This window comes from Cyprinus carpio, chromosome B6 (genome assembly GCF_018340385.1).
Source record: "Cyprinus carpio isolate SPL01 chromosome B6, ASM1834038v1, whole genome shotgun sequence".
In the NCBI taxonomy this organism is placed as follows: domain Eukaryota; kingdom Metazoa; phylum Chordata; class Actinopteri; order Cypriniformes; family Cyprinidae; genus Cyprinus; species Cyprinus carpio.
The window spans coordinates 1,193,173-1,208,591 of NC_056602.1; the positions used below are offsets into that span (position 1 = coordinate 1,193,173).

At 39.9% G+C, this 15,419-nt stretch overlaps 1 protein-coding gene across 4 annotated transcripts in view; it reads left to right on the top strand.

Moving 5' to 3' along the window:
* zeb2b (zinc finger E-box binding homeobox 2b) overlaps positions 1 to 13,007 on the top strand; it is a 79,001-nt gene extending 65,994 nt beyond the window's left edge. For 3 of the 4 annotated variants that reach the window (XM_042725279.1, XM_042725280.1, XM_042725282.1), the window contains 6 exons: positions 174 to 368; positions 1,790 to 2,004; positions 4,070 to 4,178; positions 4,388 to 6,387; positions 7,946 to 8,126; positions 11,280 to 13,007. In XM_042725279.1, the coding sequence (XP_042581213.1) occupies positions 174 to 368; positions 1,790 to 2,004; positions 4,070 to 4,178; positions 4,388 to 6,387; positions 7,946 to 8,126; positions 11,280 to 11,851 (3,272 nt within the window). In that variant the 3' untranslated portion in view covers positions 11,852 to 13,007. The remainder of the gene's footprint in view (positions 1 to 173; positions 369 to 1,789; positions 2,005 to 4,069; positions 4,179 to 4,387; positions 6,388 to 7,945; positions 8,127 to 11,279) is intronic. The other variant, XM_042725281.1, reaches the window with a different exon arrangement.
* The last annotated feature ends 2,412 nt before the right edge of the window (positions 13,008 to 15,419 follow it).

The window sequence follows — 15,419 nt, forward strand, 5'->3', positions numbered from 1 at the left end:
CTGCTGCCGCATGTTTCCGTCACCTTCCAGCGCACCATATTTTTCACATGCAAGCAAGAATCCAGGTTTTACTTAAACTCTCTCTCTCTCTCTCTCTCTCTCTCTCTCTCTCTCTCTCTCTCTCTCTCTCTCTCTCTCTCTCTCTCTCTCTCTCTCTCTCTCTGTGATTCTAGTGAAGAGCGTACACTGTGCTACTGAGTTTGAGGATTTCTTTGGGAAGCGTAAACTGGTGGACAGTGAAAGTCATGTGGTCAGCATTGCCGAATACCTCCAGAGAGGAGACACAGCCATCATCTACCCCGAGGCACCGGAGGAACTCTCCCGTTCCCGCCTCGCCACGCCTGAAGCCAACGGACACGAGGAGAACGGTGAGAATGCAGGGCAGCTGTTGCCGCCGTCTGATTGGCTGCATGCCGGAGTGTTTACCTTTAGAGCGACGTGCAGCTGTCCGAGTGATGAAATCATAAACCCTAAATTTCCCATCCCGAGGGGGGCAGCCGGGGCGCGTTACGCTGCATACCTCTCTTATGAAGAACATGTGAAAAATTAGACGTGCAAGCCACCAGAAGTGATTACAACAGAGAGAACACAACTGGTCCCCAAACACCGTCAGCAATTGCACTGTGTTCAGGTTTAAACCATTTTAAACAACTGCTTTTAGCCAGTTAGGGTTAGTAGCAGTTTATTCTGACACAATCCAAAGAAGCCAAGGCCAATTCTGTGGCTCCCAGACCCAGATTTAATTTTGAACACCAAGTGGCGACCCATATACAAAAACAATAATGTTACCGTAAGCTGCATAGAACCGACACACATACAATTTTAATATAAAAATGTTTGGTAATACTTTACTTGATGTCTTAATGTGTAATGTGAACTCTATAACAAGAAATCTGCACATATTTTGGTTACCATTATTTCTGAAACGATATTGTATATGTGCATTATAACGTACTTTGCATTAAATTCCTCGTAATAAATTTGAAATTTAATGCAAAGTACGTTATAATGCACTATATCTTTTCAGAAATAATAGTAACCAAAATATTTGCAGATTACTTGTTATAGTGCAATATATTGTTTTAATGTATTATACTTTCTAAAGGTGTAAAATATATATATATAGGTAAGAGTTATAATGCATTCTGTCTGTGGTTATAATTATTCATGAGATCTTACAATATATTATGAGGTCCATATATAAAGGCTTCAAGTAGTCAAGTGTTATCAAATGTTTTTATATGAATATTAAATATGTTTCTTTAATATCTACAAAGCTGAGGTGGCTAGTGGCTAAAACAATGCTATAACTGCAATTATCATACAAATAAGATGGACACAAGTTAGTCATTTCCAAAATGCTCCCAATTATGAGCCTGGCTAACATATCTGTCTGTCACTAGTATGTTCCCACTTTAGGTCTCAGCTGTCACTAGTATGTTCCCACTTTAGGAGTGGAAAATAGTTTAAAACAAGAACCCAATTATGAGCCTGGCTAACATATCTGTCTGTCACTAGTATGTTCCCACTTTAGGAGTGGAAAATAGTTTAAAACATGAATGTGTTATATTTCTTCCATCACATAGAGTTGTGTGAATTCGAACGCACCTACTGTGTGTGTTCATGCATTGGCGTGAGTGCGTGTATGGGTGGCAGTGCCAACTTTGACGGCGGCACACAGTGGAGCAGATTGTACAGATACCTCCTCGTACCACCCTGGGCACAGCGCCCATTCGCTGCCATTGATTTGCTGACCTTTTGGCCCGCTGCCCCTCTCTCTCTGCTGCAGACCTGCCACCTGGAACTCCAGATGCTTTCGCCCAACTGTTGACCTGCCCCTACTGCGACCGGGGTTACAAACGCTTGACTTCCCTAAAGGAACACATCAAGTACCGGCACGAGAAAAACGAGGAGAACTTTGCCTGCCCTCTGTGCAGCTACACATTTGGTTACCGCACTCAGCTGGAGAGACATATGGCCACACACAAGCCAGGACGAGATCAGGTGAGCCGCACTTCCTCTCTCACTCTCTCTCTCCGCCTCACTCTAGCTCTGTATCTAATGTGCTGTATTCCCTCGGAGAAAAGATATCATTTTGATTGGCAATCATTATTAATTTTTCATGGCATTTTGAAGATGCAGATCTTTTAATGGTTATAGCCTTAATTGAGGTCTAAATGGTTTTTTGATGGCCTGCTCTGATATGATTCTGCAGTCTTATATTCACGATCGAATGACTATGTTAATTTCCAATTTCGAAATTGTATCCGCTCTTTAGGTTTTCTTTTTTATGTTCTTTAAAAATCAGTTTGTCTGCGGTGACAGAGTAACACATCATCATTTCCATGTGTGTAAATGATAAACGTGAGCCGAGCACTCTGCGTTTTTTTTCTCTCTTAACAATCTGTTGTAGCATTATTTACACACATTATATTGGTTGTTGTTGCTGTCGTGTCTAATATAAGACACATTCCCCTCTATAAACAAGCAGATACACTGGGTCTCTACTTGCAAATAAAGCAGGTAAAAGCAAAGTGTCACGCTGCTCTCTCTAGAGACTGAACCACTTAAAACTTAGCTTTACAACTCAAAGCGCAGTGTGACATCAGAATTGCTACTGTAATCATCCAGTATGAGGTACAGCAGCTCTTTTATCTCTCAGACACAACGTTCTGACTAGAACAGACTGATTTGATACACGACGAGTTGCCAACTTCTTCACCTGATGCCACAGGCTGCTCAAAACATGAACAGATGGCCCATTCTGGACCCGTGACCTCTCTAATCCACAAATTACTTCCTATTTGTTGGTCTTTGTTTGTGCGCTTCATCTTGAAAGACTTTCCTGTTGAAAATTTGCTGTTTTCTAAAAATCCAATGGCCATTGAAATCAGTCCGTGATGTGCAGTAGAGCACTCTACGTGTGTACATGACTCTGGTTTACCGATACTTGCTAAGCCCAATAACATGCAAATACCCAATCAAATGCCCCGCCCACATCATGCTTGACATACTTAGCGCAAGTGCATCACGCCGGGTGGAAAAATCCCTCTCCTCTTGCTGCTGCCAGTCACAATTAGGCCGACGGAGTGACTGTATCACATCGAGGGTGATGGTGGGACTAAAACCTGCCTCCATCCTCAGAGGGAAGATGGGGGGCGTAAAGCAGCTGTTGCTGTTTGTTTATGCGACTCAGCAACATATGAGCGAATGGTGGGGACCCTCCCCACCGTGGGCCGCCCGGCTCCCTGCTTGATGTTTGAAGGTTGCCGCTGTTTGAACAATCCTCCCTGTGTCCTGTGCTTTATGCCATCTGTCTCCAGTGGAATGCAGGCCTCTCTCTCTCCCCACCAGTTGTCGGAGCCGATCATGGGCGGCGCTCACAGGCCTTTTGTGTTCCTCTGCCCGTTCGACATACTCACCTCCCACTCTGAATTAATTGTGCTCGCCTGGTGCGCTCTCTGCTTCTCTGCACTGTCGCCCGTATTGTTGTTGTTATTGTTGTTATATTTTGATTTTCGAGGCTCTGCTTTGAATTGCAAATGCGAGGGGCGCAGTGCTCATGTTCTAACTTTGAACAGCAAATGAAGTGCCTGCCTACGAGCTGCATTCACGCATTATTAAAGAGACGTTTGAAGCCTTTAAACAGTCTACAAATTTGTGTCCAATTATGAAATTGCGATATTTATTCGAGCCCACCTTTTTGCATAATGAACTCTTTGCACAGGTATCTGAAGGATGTGTTGGTTAAATATGCGTGATTCATTTGGAATGATTATGCTAAATTAGATGAAGTGGATCATTTCTGCCTCCCTAAAGAGGAAAAAAGTCTTAAAAATAGGATTCTTTTTGTTCTTTTTTTCCGCTGCCAGTGCAGCGTTTCTGGCTCTAGAGTCAGGAAATGAAAAGGTATGAGATGCTCTGTTATCACTGCTCAAATGCACCCAACCAAAGCAAGATGTTGCTTTACAATGGGAGCCATTTGGCCCGTCATGAAATTATTCACTGAAATCTTGCCTGTTGTGTGTTTGTGCAAGAGAAGCTCATGTGAATATTTTCTCATCCACAGCACCAGATACTCAACCAGAGTTCTGGCAACCGCAAGTTCAAATGCACTGAATGTGGCAAGGCCTTCAAATACAAACACCATCTAAAGGAGCACCTGCGGATACACAGTGGTACGTCTTTTTCTTTCTTTCATAACTCGTTGCCTTAGATAAGACTGTTCTTGATTCTGCATCAAAATGAATGGATTCTTTCTTTGTAATCTCTTCATTAAATAAGTTTTATTAGATGAAAAGAGGGCACACACTCATTACTTTAAAGAAATGCAATCAGTGTCAATAAGAACATCTCTCACTTCTTGATGTGATCAAATTCTCTGTAGGTGAGAAGCCATACGAATGTCCAAACTGTAAGAAGAGATTCTCGCACTCCGGGTCCTACAGTTCACACATAAGCAGTAAGAAATGCATCGGACTGATCGCCATCAATGGCAGGGTGAGGAACAACTTGAAGACGGGTTCATCTCCGACATCTGCATCGTCCTCCCCTACGAACACTGCCATATCACAGCTACGACACAAACTGGAGAATGGCAAACCCCTCGGTCTGCAAGACCAGTCCAACCACCTCAACATCAAATCCGAACCAATGGACTTCAACGACTATAAGCTGATGATGGCCTCTCATGGCTACGGTACGGGCAGCCCCTTCCTAAATGGTGGTGTGAGGGGAGGCAGCCCACTGGGTGTTCATAACTCCCACAGTCCCCTTCAGCACCTGGGTATGGGGATGGAGGGGCAAATGCTGGGATATCCATCACTGGGAAACAACCTGAGCGAGGTACAGAGGGTCCTGCAGATCGTGGACAACACAGTTTGTCGACAAAAGATGGACTGCAAGCCAGAGGAGATCTCCAAGTTGAAGGCGTACATGAAGGAGTTGGGTTCCCACATAGAGGAACAGAAGCAAGTGCTCACCTCTCCCGGTGGACCCCAGAACACACTTCCACTCATCAATCACAACGGTGCCACCAAGAGCATCATAGACTACACGCTTGAGAAGGTCAACGAAGCCAAAGCCTGCCTTCAGAGCTTGACTACGGACTCTAAGAGGCAAATTAGCAATATCAAAAAAGAGAAGGCAAATCATATGCTAGATATAGGTATAGAGGACAAAACGCACGAGAATAATAATCTAATGTTTACACCCTTCTCCTGCCAGTATTGCAAAGAGACTTTCCCTGGCCCCATTCCCCTGCACCAGCACGAGCGCTACCTTTGCAAGATGAATGAGGAAATCAAGGCCGTACTTCAGCCCACTCAGACCGCCTCGACGAACAAAACTGGCTTGTTTGCTGAGAAACACGGCCTCTTGCACCCCTCCATCATCCCTGAGAAGGGTGTCAACAGCCCTATCAGTCCCTACAAGGACCACATGTCAGTGCTGAAAGCTTATTTCGCCATGAATATGGAGCCCAACTCAGAAGAACTACTGAAAATCTCAATAGCGGTCGGCCTTCCACAGGAGTTCGTGAAAGAGTGGTTTGAGCAAAGGAAAGTCTTTCAGTACGCAAACTCCAGGACTCCTCCTTTAGACAGGAACCATGTGGAGTCTGGTCATCCGGTCTCTGTTCACACGCCCACTAAAGACTCGTTAGGCATCCGGTCTCCGATGTCCTTGGTCAAAGGTACTGACCGCATCACATCCCCCTCCATCCCTGAGCTTCATAACAACATTAACAACTTTGACACCCCACTCAGGCTCTCCAAAACCCCTCACTTCTCCAACCATAAGCCACTGGGGGATAAGCTGGACCACTCCAGAAGCAACACGCCATCTCCTCTAAACTTGTCATCCACCTCCTCCAAAAACTCCCACACTAGCTCTTACACACCCAACAGCTTCACCTCTGAGGACCTGCAGGCTGAACCTCTTGACCTCTCATTGCCAAAGCTCATGAAGGAGCCAAAGCACATCTTGACTGTGAAAAGCCGACCCAAGCTAAACAGCACCCCCACTGACCATAACCACATCTTGACGCCCCGGGAGCATGCAGACGAGCCACTCAACTTGGCTTATCTGTCCAAGAAGGAGTTTGGCAACCCCAATGCAAACAGCAATCTGGACAAAAGCTCGGGCCCAATGTTTGGTCTGAACCCCTTTGCTGCCAAACCCCTGTACACCTCCTTGCCACCCCAAAATGCATTTCCGCCCCCTACGTTTATGCCCCCGGTACAAGCCAGTCTCCCGGGGCTGAGATCCTACCCAAGCCTCGACCAGATAAGCTTCTTGCCGCACATGGCCTACACGTATGCGGCAGGGGCGGCCAGCTTCGCCGAGATGCAGCAGAGGAGAAAATACCAGCGGAAGCCAGGGTTCCAGGTAAATAACGGACTCACTGTTTCATAAACCCTCAGGCCTTGTGTTTCTTTTTTCTGTCTCTCTGGTGAGTGGTGCTCGGCTTCATTCAGACACTAATTAAAAGCCTCTCAGAGCGGGAGAGGGGAGCTCACCTCACGCCCAGCGGCTGATGAGGCGATGAAAGAGAACCGTGGTTCCTGTGGTAGATGTCGATGCCTCTAGTGCCATACACCATTTTTTTTAGTGGTGTCGGTTATGTTGCCAGTTCTTGAGTGGCTCATCCAAGATACCGAGAGTAGGAAAACGTCAAAGTGTCAGGTGTTCGGCGTTCTAGCGTAGATGTGCCTGTGGCGCCGCTGCTCTTTTTCCCATCTCAGGTGTGAGAAACATCACAGACATAGAGAGTCAGTGAACCTTAGACTTATCTCTTTATTTCTACCCCTTTTTCATTTTGCTCCTTTTTTTCCCCTACATTTCTACATCGAGAAAAGCTGAAATGAGCTTGAGCATAAAGATTAATAATGCACACTCCCCATGTTCATTACAGCTCAGCGCTGAGGGCTGTTTAACATCGGGGAAACCATTCTGATAAAAAAGTATTAATAATGTTTCCTATTCTAAGTTATTAAATTAGATTTTAAAAATACAGCTAAGGGCATTTAGCTCAAATTGATTGCGGAACGATAGCACAGAGCTTTTTAAAAGAGAGTGCACAGAAGCATTGTCAGTCCAGAGCCGGCTGTCCTTAATGAGGGCATCGTCGCTGCAGTTTTGGCCATTTTGTGCCCCTCTTGATTTAATCATTACCGTTTGAAATTAGAGGACTGTGGCAATATTCCCTACTAAGACTCTCTTCTTATTGTTATTAGCTTCTAATGTAATAATATTTTTTCCCCATTAATTTAAGTTTAAGCCTATCGGGGTAATCTCTGCTCAGATAAATACTGCGCTAACACCCTTTCATGTATGAAATTAAACCAAATTTGAATGCAAATATATGGAATAAGGTGTGATTAAGAAGAGAGAAAGGCCTCATTTGCAATATCCTGCCTTTACATGCTTTTTCTTTTTCAGGTTGCAAACATTTTAATGTTTAATTTGTATAAGACTACTCCAGTTTTAGCTGAGAAATGCATATCTTATTCATATTTACATGCTAAATTTTAATCTCTTTATGTTAAAAAAATATAGAAAATCATGAAATACATAAATAGATTAAACAAGCAAGTTCTCTGTAGATCCATTCTGTCATTTACAATTTATTGTCTATTTTATCTGAGTGTATAATAGATTTTAGAAGAAAAAATACAGTTTAATATAAGTTTTCATTACAAATAATCATTAAAATATTAATAAAATATATCATTAGATTATGTTGTTTTTAATATATTAGATTTTGATTATAATCGTAAGTAATTGTTTATGACAACAGTTTTTTTTATGTTTGTTTTATTCTAATGCTTATTAATTTGTGATTTGTTATTTTTATTATTGTTGCACTGTAGTGTGAACTGCTTTGTGTGATGACAATAGAAATAATAATCAACTCAAGGAGCTAACGATCGCCGTCTCTTTCCAGAGCGAGCTTCTCGACGGGCCGGCAGATTATCTGAGCAGTCTAGATGATATGGCCGACCCCGAGGCCTGTCTGTCCAGGAAGAAGATTAAGAAAACAGAAAGTGGTATGTACGCGTGTGACCTTTGCGACAAAACATTCCAGAAGAGCAGTTCCCTCCTCAGACACAAATATGAACACACAGGTATATATATACTGTTCTAGACACCATCATTTAATAACTGTCTGTCTAACTCCAGAATATTCACGCTGCTTCTTGCTTTCTTTCTTTCGCTCTGTCTTTTTCCACTACCTTAATCATCTTTTCTTTTTTCCTTTTTTAGTAAAAACTAACATGTTTCTCTCCTGTTGACAGTCAGTGAGAGGATTTGTAAATGTAATTAATGTGGCAAAAACATGACACTGACATTGCACTAAATTAAGAAAATAATTAAGCAAAATTAAACAGAAAAAAAAAAAAAAAAAAACAGGAAGCTGGACTGAATAATCTCTGGAATTGTCTGAGAGTGAACAGGAGCATTAACCTTTGACCTTTACACTGTTAGTAGAGGCTACATTCACACCTCACATTTATTCAATTAGGATGTATGAACAGAAAAATTGCATTTATATGTGACAATAAACGGGCAGCATTTTTTCAAAATATTAAATCAAAAATAAATATTTAGTAAATAAATGTTTTTTTTTTTTTTTTTACTCTTTTTTTTTTATGACAGTCTAACTTAACAGTTGTCACAATTGCATGCTTGATTTACCCTCAAAATTAATACAATAGTGTATTCACTATGTTAATTATTACACTGAAAAATGCAGCAATGTACTTGCATTTATATTAGATCTAAGAATGAAGAAAAGTTCTTCTCATTTTATTTTGAAATAAAATATGATAAAAATTGAATTTTTGGGGGAAAGTGCAGTAAATCAGGTTTGGACACTTTGTTGTGTGAATGTAGCCTGACACCATGTCTACACTGGATTTGTTTTTGTTTTTAACACTGACCAATCAGCTGTAAGCTTGAGCTACGCTTTCATTGAAATTAATCATTTTCAGAAGAACTCCATTTGTATAAAAAATTATTTAAAAGTAATTATACAGAATGTTTGCGCATATAAATATAAAACTGCATAGGGTTAAAAAGACAAGATGATTTAAATAAATAAAAAAAAAAGCATTGACCAGAAAAACAAGAATTTCATTTCTAGAATAAAATTAATTCAACACATGTAAGGTTTTGTTAATAAAATAATTGTTTACCAGATGGATGGGAGAAAAAAAGTGGCTTGAGCAGCTCTACAGCTCTGTCAGCTGAAAGCAACTCTAGACAGCTGCATTGAGGATAATGGAAGTGATTTAGTTTTGATGCATTTTGATGTGCAGCTCATGCCGGCTGTAGACATGGAGCTTAAGGTCACATTCTATTCCAGAGACCAGCCAGTGTGAATAAAAGAGTAAAATAAAAGTGCATTAAAGGAGGAGAGTAACTGCGCATGTATGCACACACACATGCACGCACGCACACACACACACACACACACACACCATCACAGTTTCTTTCTCTTGATTGCATCACCATTTACAGTCAGTCTGGAAGGACATGGGAATGAATCCACTGACGTGAATACAACTATTTAATTTCCCTGTCTCTCTCTTGTCTTTGTGCTGTCTCTCTCTCTCTCTCTCTCTCTGCGAGTGGGTGATTGTGTATTATGGTGGTGCATTCCTGTGCTGTTTGCGCTCAGCTCTTGGCCAGTTATATGTGTCACGGAGTAAATGTAAAGTTCAGACTAGGACTGATATTATAGTTTATCAGTGTAAATGTGAAGTTCAGACTAGGCAATACATCGCAAACAATTATATCTCAATATTTCAAGATTTTTTTCTTTTTTTCTATTTAAGTATTTGTTTTTCAATCAGAGAAATAATTATTTTAACCTAAGGATGCATTTTAAATATTTAATGCAAGCAATACATTTCTGAAAAATTTTGCTAAAATAATTAATGCATGTTTTCTCACTGTAAAAAATAAAGAAGCATATATATTAACTTTCATTTATATACACCAGTGTCACAATTTTTAGTAATACAGCTCAGCATTTACATCATGTTTATTTGATAAATTATTTAATATATGAAAAATGCTACAGGGGTGTTTTGAATCAGTTTATTTAAAATAAGTGAAATTCAAATAAATAATGTATATTTCATATATTTAAAGAACATTAAATGTCAAATATGAAGTGCATTAAAACAAACACAGTGTTGCTTAAACTTATATTGCCTTCAGAATTATCACAAATAATCACAACATGCACATTCATTTTTAAATGTAAATGTAATGTATAGAAATTAAAGTTTTTTTATCAAGAGCAATGTTTACCTCCTACAGCTGATTTTCAGGGGCAAAAAATAAATAAATGAATACATAAAACATACGGAGTATGGTGCATGTCAGCTGTGAATCAATTCATTTAAAAACACTATTAGACTATTTGACGTATTACAAAAGCAGTATTTGAATAATTATGGATGTTAATTTTACAATCAGAACATAGAAGTGATGCACATATATTAAATCAGGTAAACATTAAGATAGAACACATTTTGCATAACTGTCCGGTGATCTGTTAAATTATACAGCTCAGAACAGTTTTCCATCTTTTATGGAAAAATCACTTCATATAATGTGCATATTAATCATCAGTCACCTCTGAGAGAGCGTGAATACAGATATCTGACAGCTACAGGTCACTCATCTGGCCTAGAAGAGAGTATGATGAAATATAGCAACTATTACATAAAACACCAGCAGTTAAATATCTGGGGCATTTCTGTCACTTTTGTCTCGTGCACCTGACCACTGCGTCTCCCCTCGCTCTTTCTCTCTCTCTTTCATTCATGCCATCCCTCTGTTTCAGCTCTTGTCTTTTCTCATGACGTTAGATCATGACACGTCACCTCACGCATAAGGACAGAAAAAGAGTTACGTAGCAGGAATCCGCCAGCGCATTTGACTCTATTTGTTCCTGCGCTCTGCGTTTGTTTGGTTTGCGCTGGTTTATTTATGTTTCAGTGTTGTAGCGCTTGGGCCCTGCGCTGCCTCACCGCTTCACGCTTCACTTCTGTGAGGGAATGTTACAGAGTAAATACACAAACGAGACGGCGGCGCGTCAAGCAGAACTGCAACCAGAGAAGGCAAACATTCATAACACTGGATTATTTTGGCTTGTTTTCATCGGAACCCTTTTATTTGGTGTTTATTTTGATCTGCTGTGTGTTTGTGAGAAGTGCATATTCGCTCGCTCACCGCGTGCGTTCTGTCGTTGTGTGTTTCCGCAGGTAAACGGCCGCACCAGTGTCAGATCTGCAAGAAAGCGTTTAAACACAAGCATCATCTGATTGAACACAGCCGCCTGCACTCCGGAGAGAAGCCGTATCAGTGTGACAAATGTGGCAAGCGCTTCTCGCACTCGGGCTCGTACTCGCAGCACATGAACCACAGATACTCGTACTGCAAGAGAGAGGCGGAGGAGCGCGAGGCGGCCGAGAGAGAAGCCCGAGAGAAGGGTCACCTGGAGCCCACGGAGCTGCTGTTAAACCGGGCGTACCTGCAGGGCATCGCTCCGCCCGGATACCCAGAGCATACACCGGAGCCTATCCTGAGGGACGGCCTGAACGGGAGCATTCGGGAGCGACTCAAGGAGGTGGAAGGAGCGTTCGTGAAGATGGGCCGGCGAGACGAGGAGTTCGAGGAGGAGGAGGAGGAGAGCGAAAACAAAAGCATGGACACCGACGGGGACACCATGAGGGACGAGGAGGAAAACGGAGAGCACTCGATGGACGACAGCTCCGTGGACGGCAAAACCGAATCCAAATCGGATCATGAGGACGGCGTGGAGGACGCGGTGTAGCCGCGAAGCTGCATTATGCAAAAACAAAAAAAAAAGGAAAATAAAATAAATGAAGTTTTAAAAATTGTACAGTATTAAGGCCTAAAGTATGTGTGGTGCTACCATCCTAAAATCACGTGTTCCATAGTATTTATAGCACAAACTAGTAACTTGTACAAAAATTGCACTCTGCTTCTATAGTCACTACGAGAATAATGAAATTATTTGCTGATGTATATTTATACAGTGTTAAAAAAGCATCTGCGGCTGCAGGGGATCAGTATTTAAAGCGTTTTTTCTGCCCTCGCCACACACTCTTTTAGGCCGAGTTCATGTGAAGGACCTTAACAGTATTCCGTTTGCTTTGACGATTTCGAGTCTTAAAGAGACTGTTTGGAGAGAGAACGACCATTCGACCGGGACAGACAGATGGACTAAGCCTTTGGACGGTTGTTGCCTTATATGCAAACCTGTTAATCAGCGCGTTTCTAAAGTGCCAACCCTGTTCAGTAGAAGAGGATAGAGCTGTCTCTCTCCGATCAGCACGTTCTCTCCGTTAGCACAACAGCTCTTTAGTTTACAATGACGTTTGTGCAATTTTGTTCTCAGTATTACACCAAACCGTTTTGCAATGACAGAATAGCATCCTTTTATTTGTAGGTTTAAATAACATCTTATTTATGTGGCCCATTTTGTATCTCCTGATTTTATTTATTTCATACTGTACAGTACAGTATTATAGTTCTTCAATAAATAGATCTATTTTAGTAAAATGGAACCTGGAGTTGATGAGAGCATTTATTGTGTTTTGAAACATTAATTGTGAAATGCAATTTTCGATTTCATTTCAGTTCATTTTTTGGTTATTTTATTTGTCTTTTATTTTATTTTTTCCCATTTACTGGAAATTCCAAAATTTGGGAACTTTTGATACAATATTGTGAGAACACTGTATTTTCAACTGAAAAAAGAAAAAAAAAGAGAAAAGAGATCCACTTCCATGTCTTTTGTTGAAGTGGAACAGAAACAGTTGAAATTCAATGTATGATAATATCATGACTGAAAACACACAAATCTTTCCTGAAATGTCTTTGTAAGAGTACTTTTTAATTTGTAATTTCTCTTGGAAATGACCATGCTCAAATAAAAGTAGCCAAATTAAAGAACTTTTCAAGAAGGCGTGTGCATGTGAGTGAGCTTGTGGAGTGAATTATCATACGGCGTCCATATATTCATGTGTTTTTGTTTTAGAGGACACTCGCCGCTTCAGTTCTGGCTTTGACTCTATGAGAGCGGTGGAAATCTCACCTTTCAAAGGTGATTCTCAGCCTCCGTCATTAGATATTCCTACCGCTTCACAGCCGATGAAGGCCGAGCAGGTTTTCAATGAACTCTTCAAATAAAGAGCAGAGAACCTGTCGAACAAAGCCAGAGCGAGACAGACAGAGAGACAGAGAGACAGAGAGACAGCTTAAAGTGTCTTGAGTTCCTACAGCATATGCATATGAAAGCACAGATCAAACGCTCTCTCTCTCTCACACACACACACACACACACACACACACACACACATCTCCTCACCTCACCTGATCAATTGAGTTTGCAAATGACAAAAAAAAGGAATAAAAAGTCTGCTGAAGATACCACATCACAACTGCATTCATCTATTCAGTTTCCCAGTTTCAAATATTTATTGAGAGAACAATTATAACAGAATTTTAAACTGAGGTTAATAATAATAATAATAATAAATAATATTATATATATATATATATATATATATATATATATATATATATATATTACTATATTATATATATATATTATAAAAAGGAATACATATGCACAAAGGATTGTCAGTTTTTAGTCCAGTGAATATTTCTCGTGGTGGTTTGTTTTTGAAAATCAAAATAAATTATTGTATGAACACAAACCATGTTCAAGATTCAAGATTCAAGATGTATATATTTAATTAAAAGCTACTGAAAATTGGTAGCAGAACTATTTCTCATTGAAACTGCAATTATAATAAAATAAATAAATAAATAAATAAATAAATACAACATATGTGACAGTTTCCTCAAAGTAGGGTGACATTTATGGAAAACAACAGCACAGTTCTAAAAAAAAAAAAAAAAAAATGTGTTATCGGAGTTTTAGTTTGAAATGTTTAAAAACAAACAAACAAAAAAATAAATAAAATAATAAATAAATAAACCAAGACAATAAAAAAATAATAAAATAAAAATAAAAAAACAGGCCTCAAGTTGTGACCAATTTTGACAGCTAGTGCTGGTCTTCCCCTTACAGTACTGTATAGTTGTACTAACATACATAATTAGGATAAAAAAGGAGTTTTGTGCCTCAGGTTATAGTTCAGTGTGACATATTTGGCAGCAACAGTGTGTTTCCAATATAATTTACATTTGTTCATTACAAAAAGAAAAAAAAAAACGTCAGTAATATCAGCCAGTTTCTGTATTTATGAAGGACAGCTTTTCAGTGTTGACACTCTTTATTAAAGGATGTGTGTTTCTGTTGTTTTCAGCTGTTGTTGTTATTTTTCATGAGTTTAATGTCTCAGAATATTAATTTGCTTTTTTTTATTTAGTCAGGATTCAAAGCCAGTGCTGCCCACAGGGCTATCAGCTCTGACAATCCTTACCTAGAATTTAATATGACTGTACATGCCATTGTGTTATTTAGTAATGACAACATAAGTTCAAAATGTCTGATGTGAAGGAGAAACAATATTCATGCATAACAGGGTTAATAAATATTACAAATGAAAGGCCTTAATAATTCTGTGAATCACTTAAATGACTCTGAACAGTCACACGGCTGCTCTACTGTTCTTACAGTACGTGTGTGTGTGTGTGTGTGTGTGTGTGTGTGTGTGGGTATGTTTGGAGTTTCTTCTGTCTGATGATTCACTGCTCTTTCACCAGCTGTCCGGAGCACTGAGGGGCAGACACCACCGTCTCTCCCTCTTTCTCTCTCTCTCTCTCTCTCTCTCTCTCTCTCTCTCTCTCTCTCTCTCTCTCATGAGCTCATATTGCTGTTGGCTCGGTCCTTTTCTCAAACATCTTTCTCCTGCACAGTTTAAATCTTCCTATGCAAAAACAAACATCACTCTCACAGATAATATAACAGCACACACACACACACACACACACGCACACACACACACACACACACACACACACACATTGTGAATTGTGGTGACTTTTCATTGACTTCTATTACTTTTATACTGACCAAACAATATTTTCTATCCCCTAACCCTAAACTTAGACCTCATAGAAAACCTGTTTGCATTCTTACACTTTTAGATAAACAGATTATTTTCTACATGTTATCTGTAAAATTGGTTTTACCCTGCAGGTTTTAAAATATTTAATTTAGAGAAAGTCTTTTATATTGAATATATATTTGAATCATATTAATTTAAACAGAAAATAAATTAAAGGTACATACACTGTTCATCAAAAGTTTGAACACGCCTGACTAAATATATCATCTATATATATCGTATACATTGTCTAAAAAATGTTTTGGTCATTTACATTTTCTGCTGTATATTAAAATA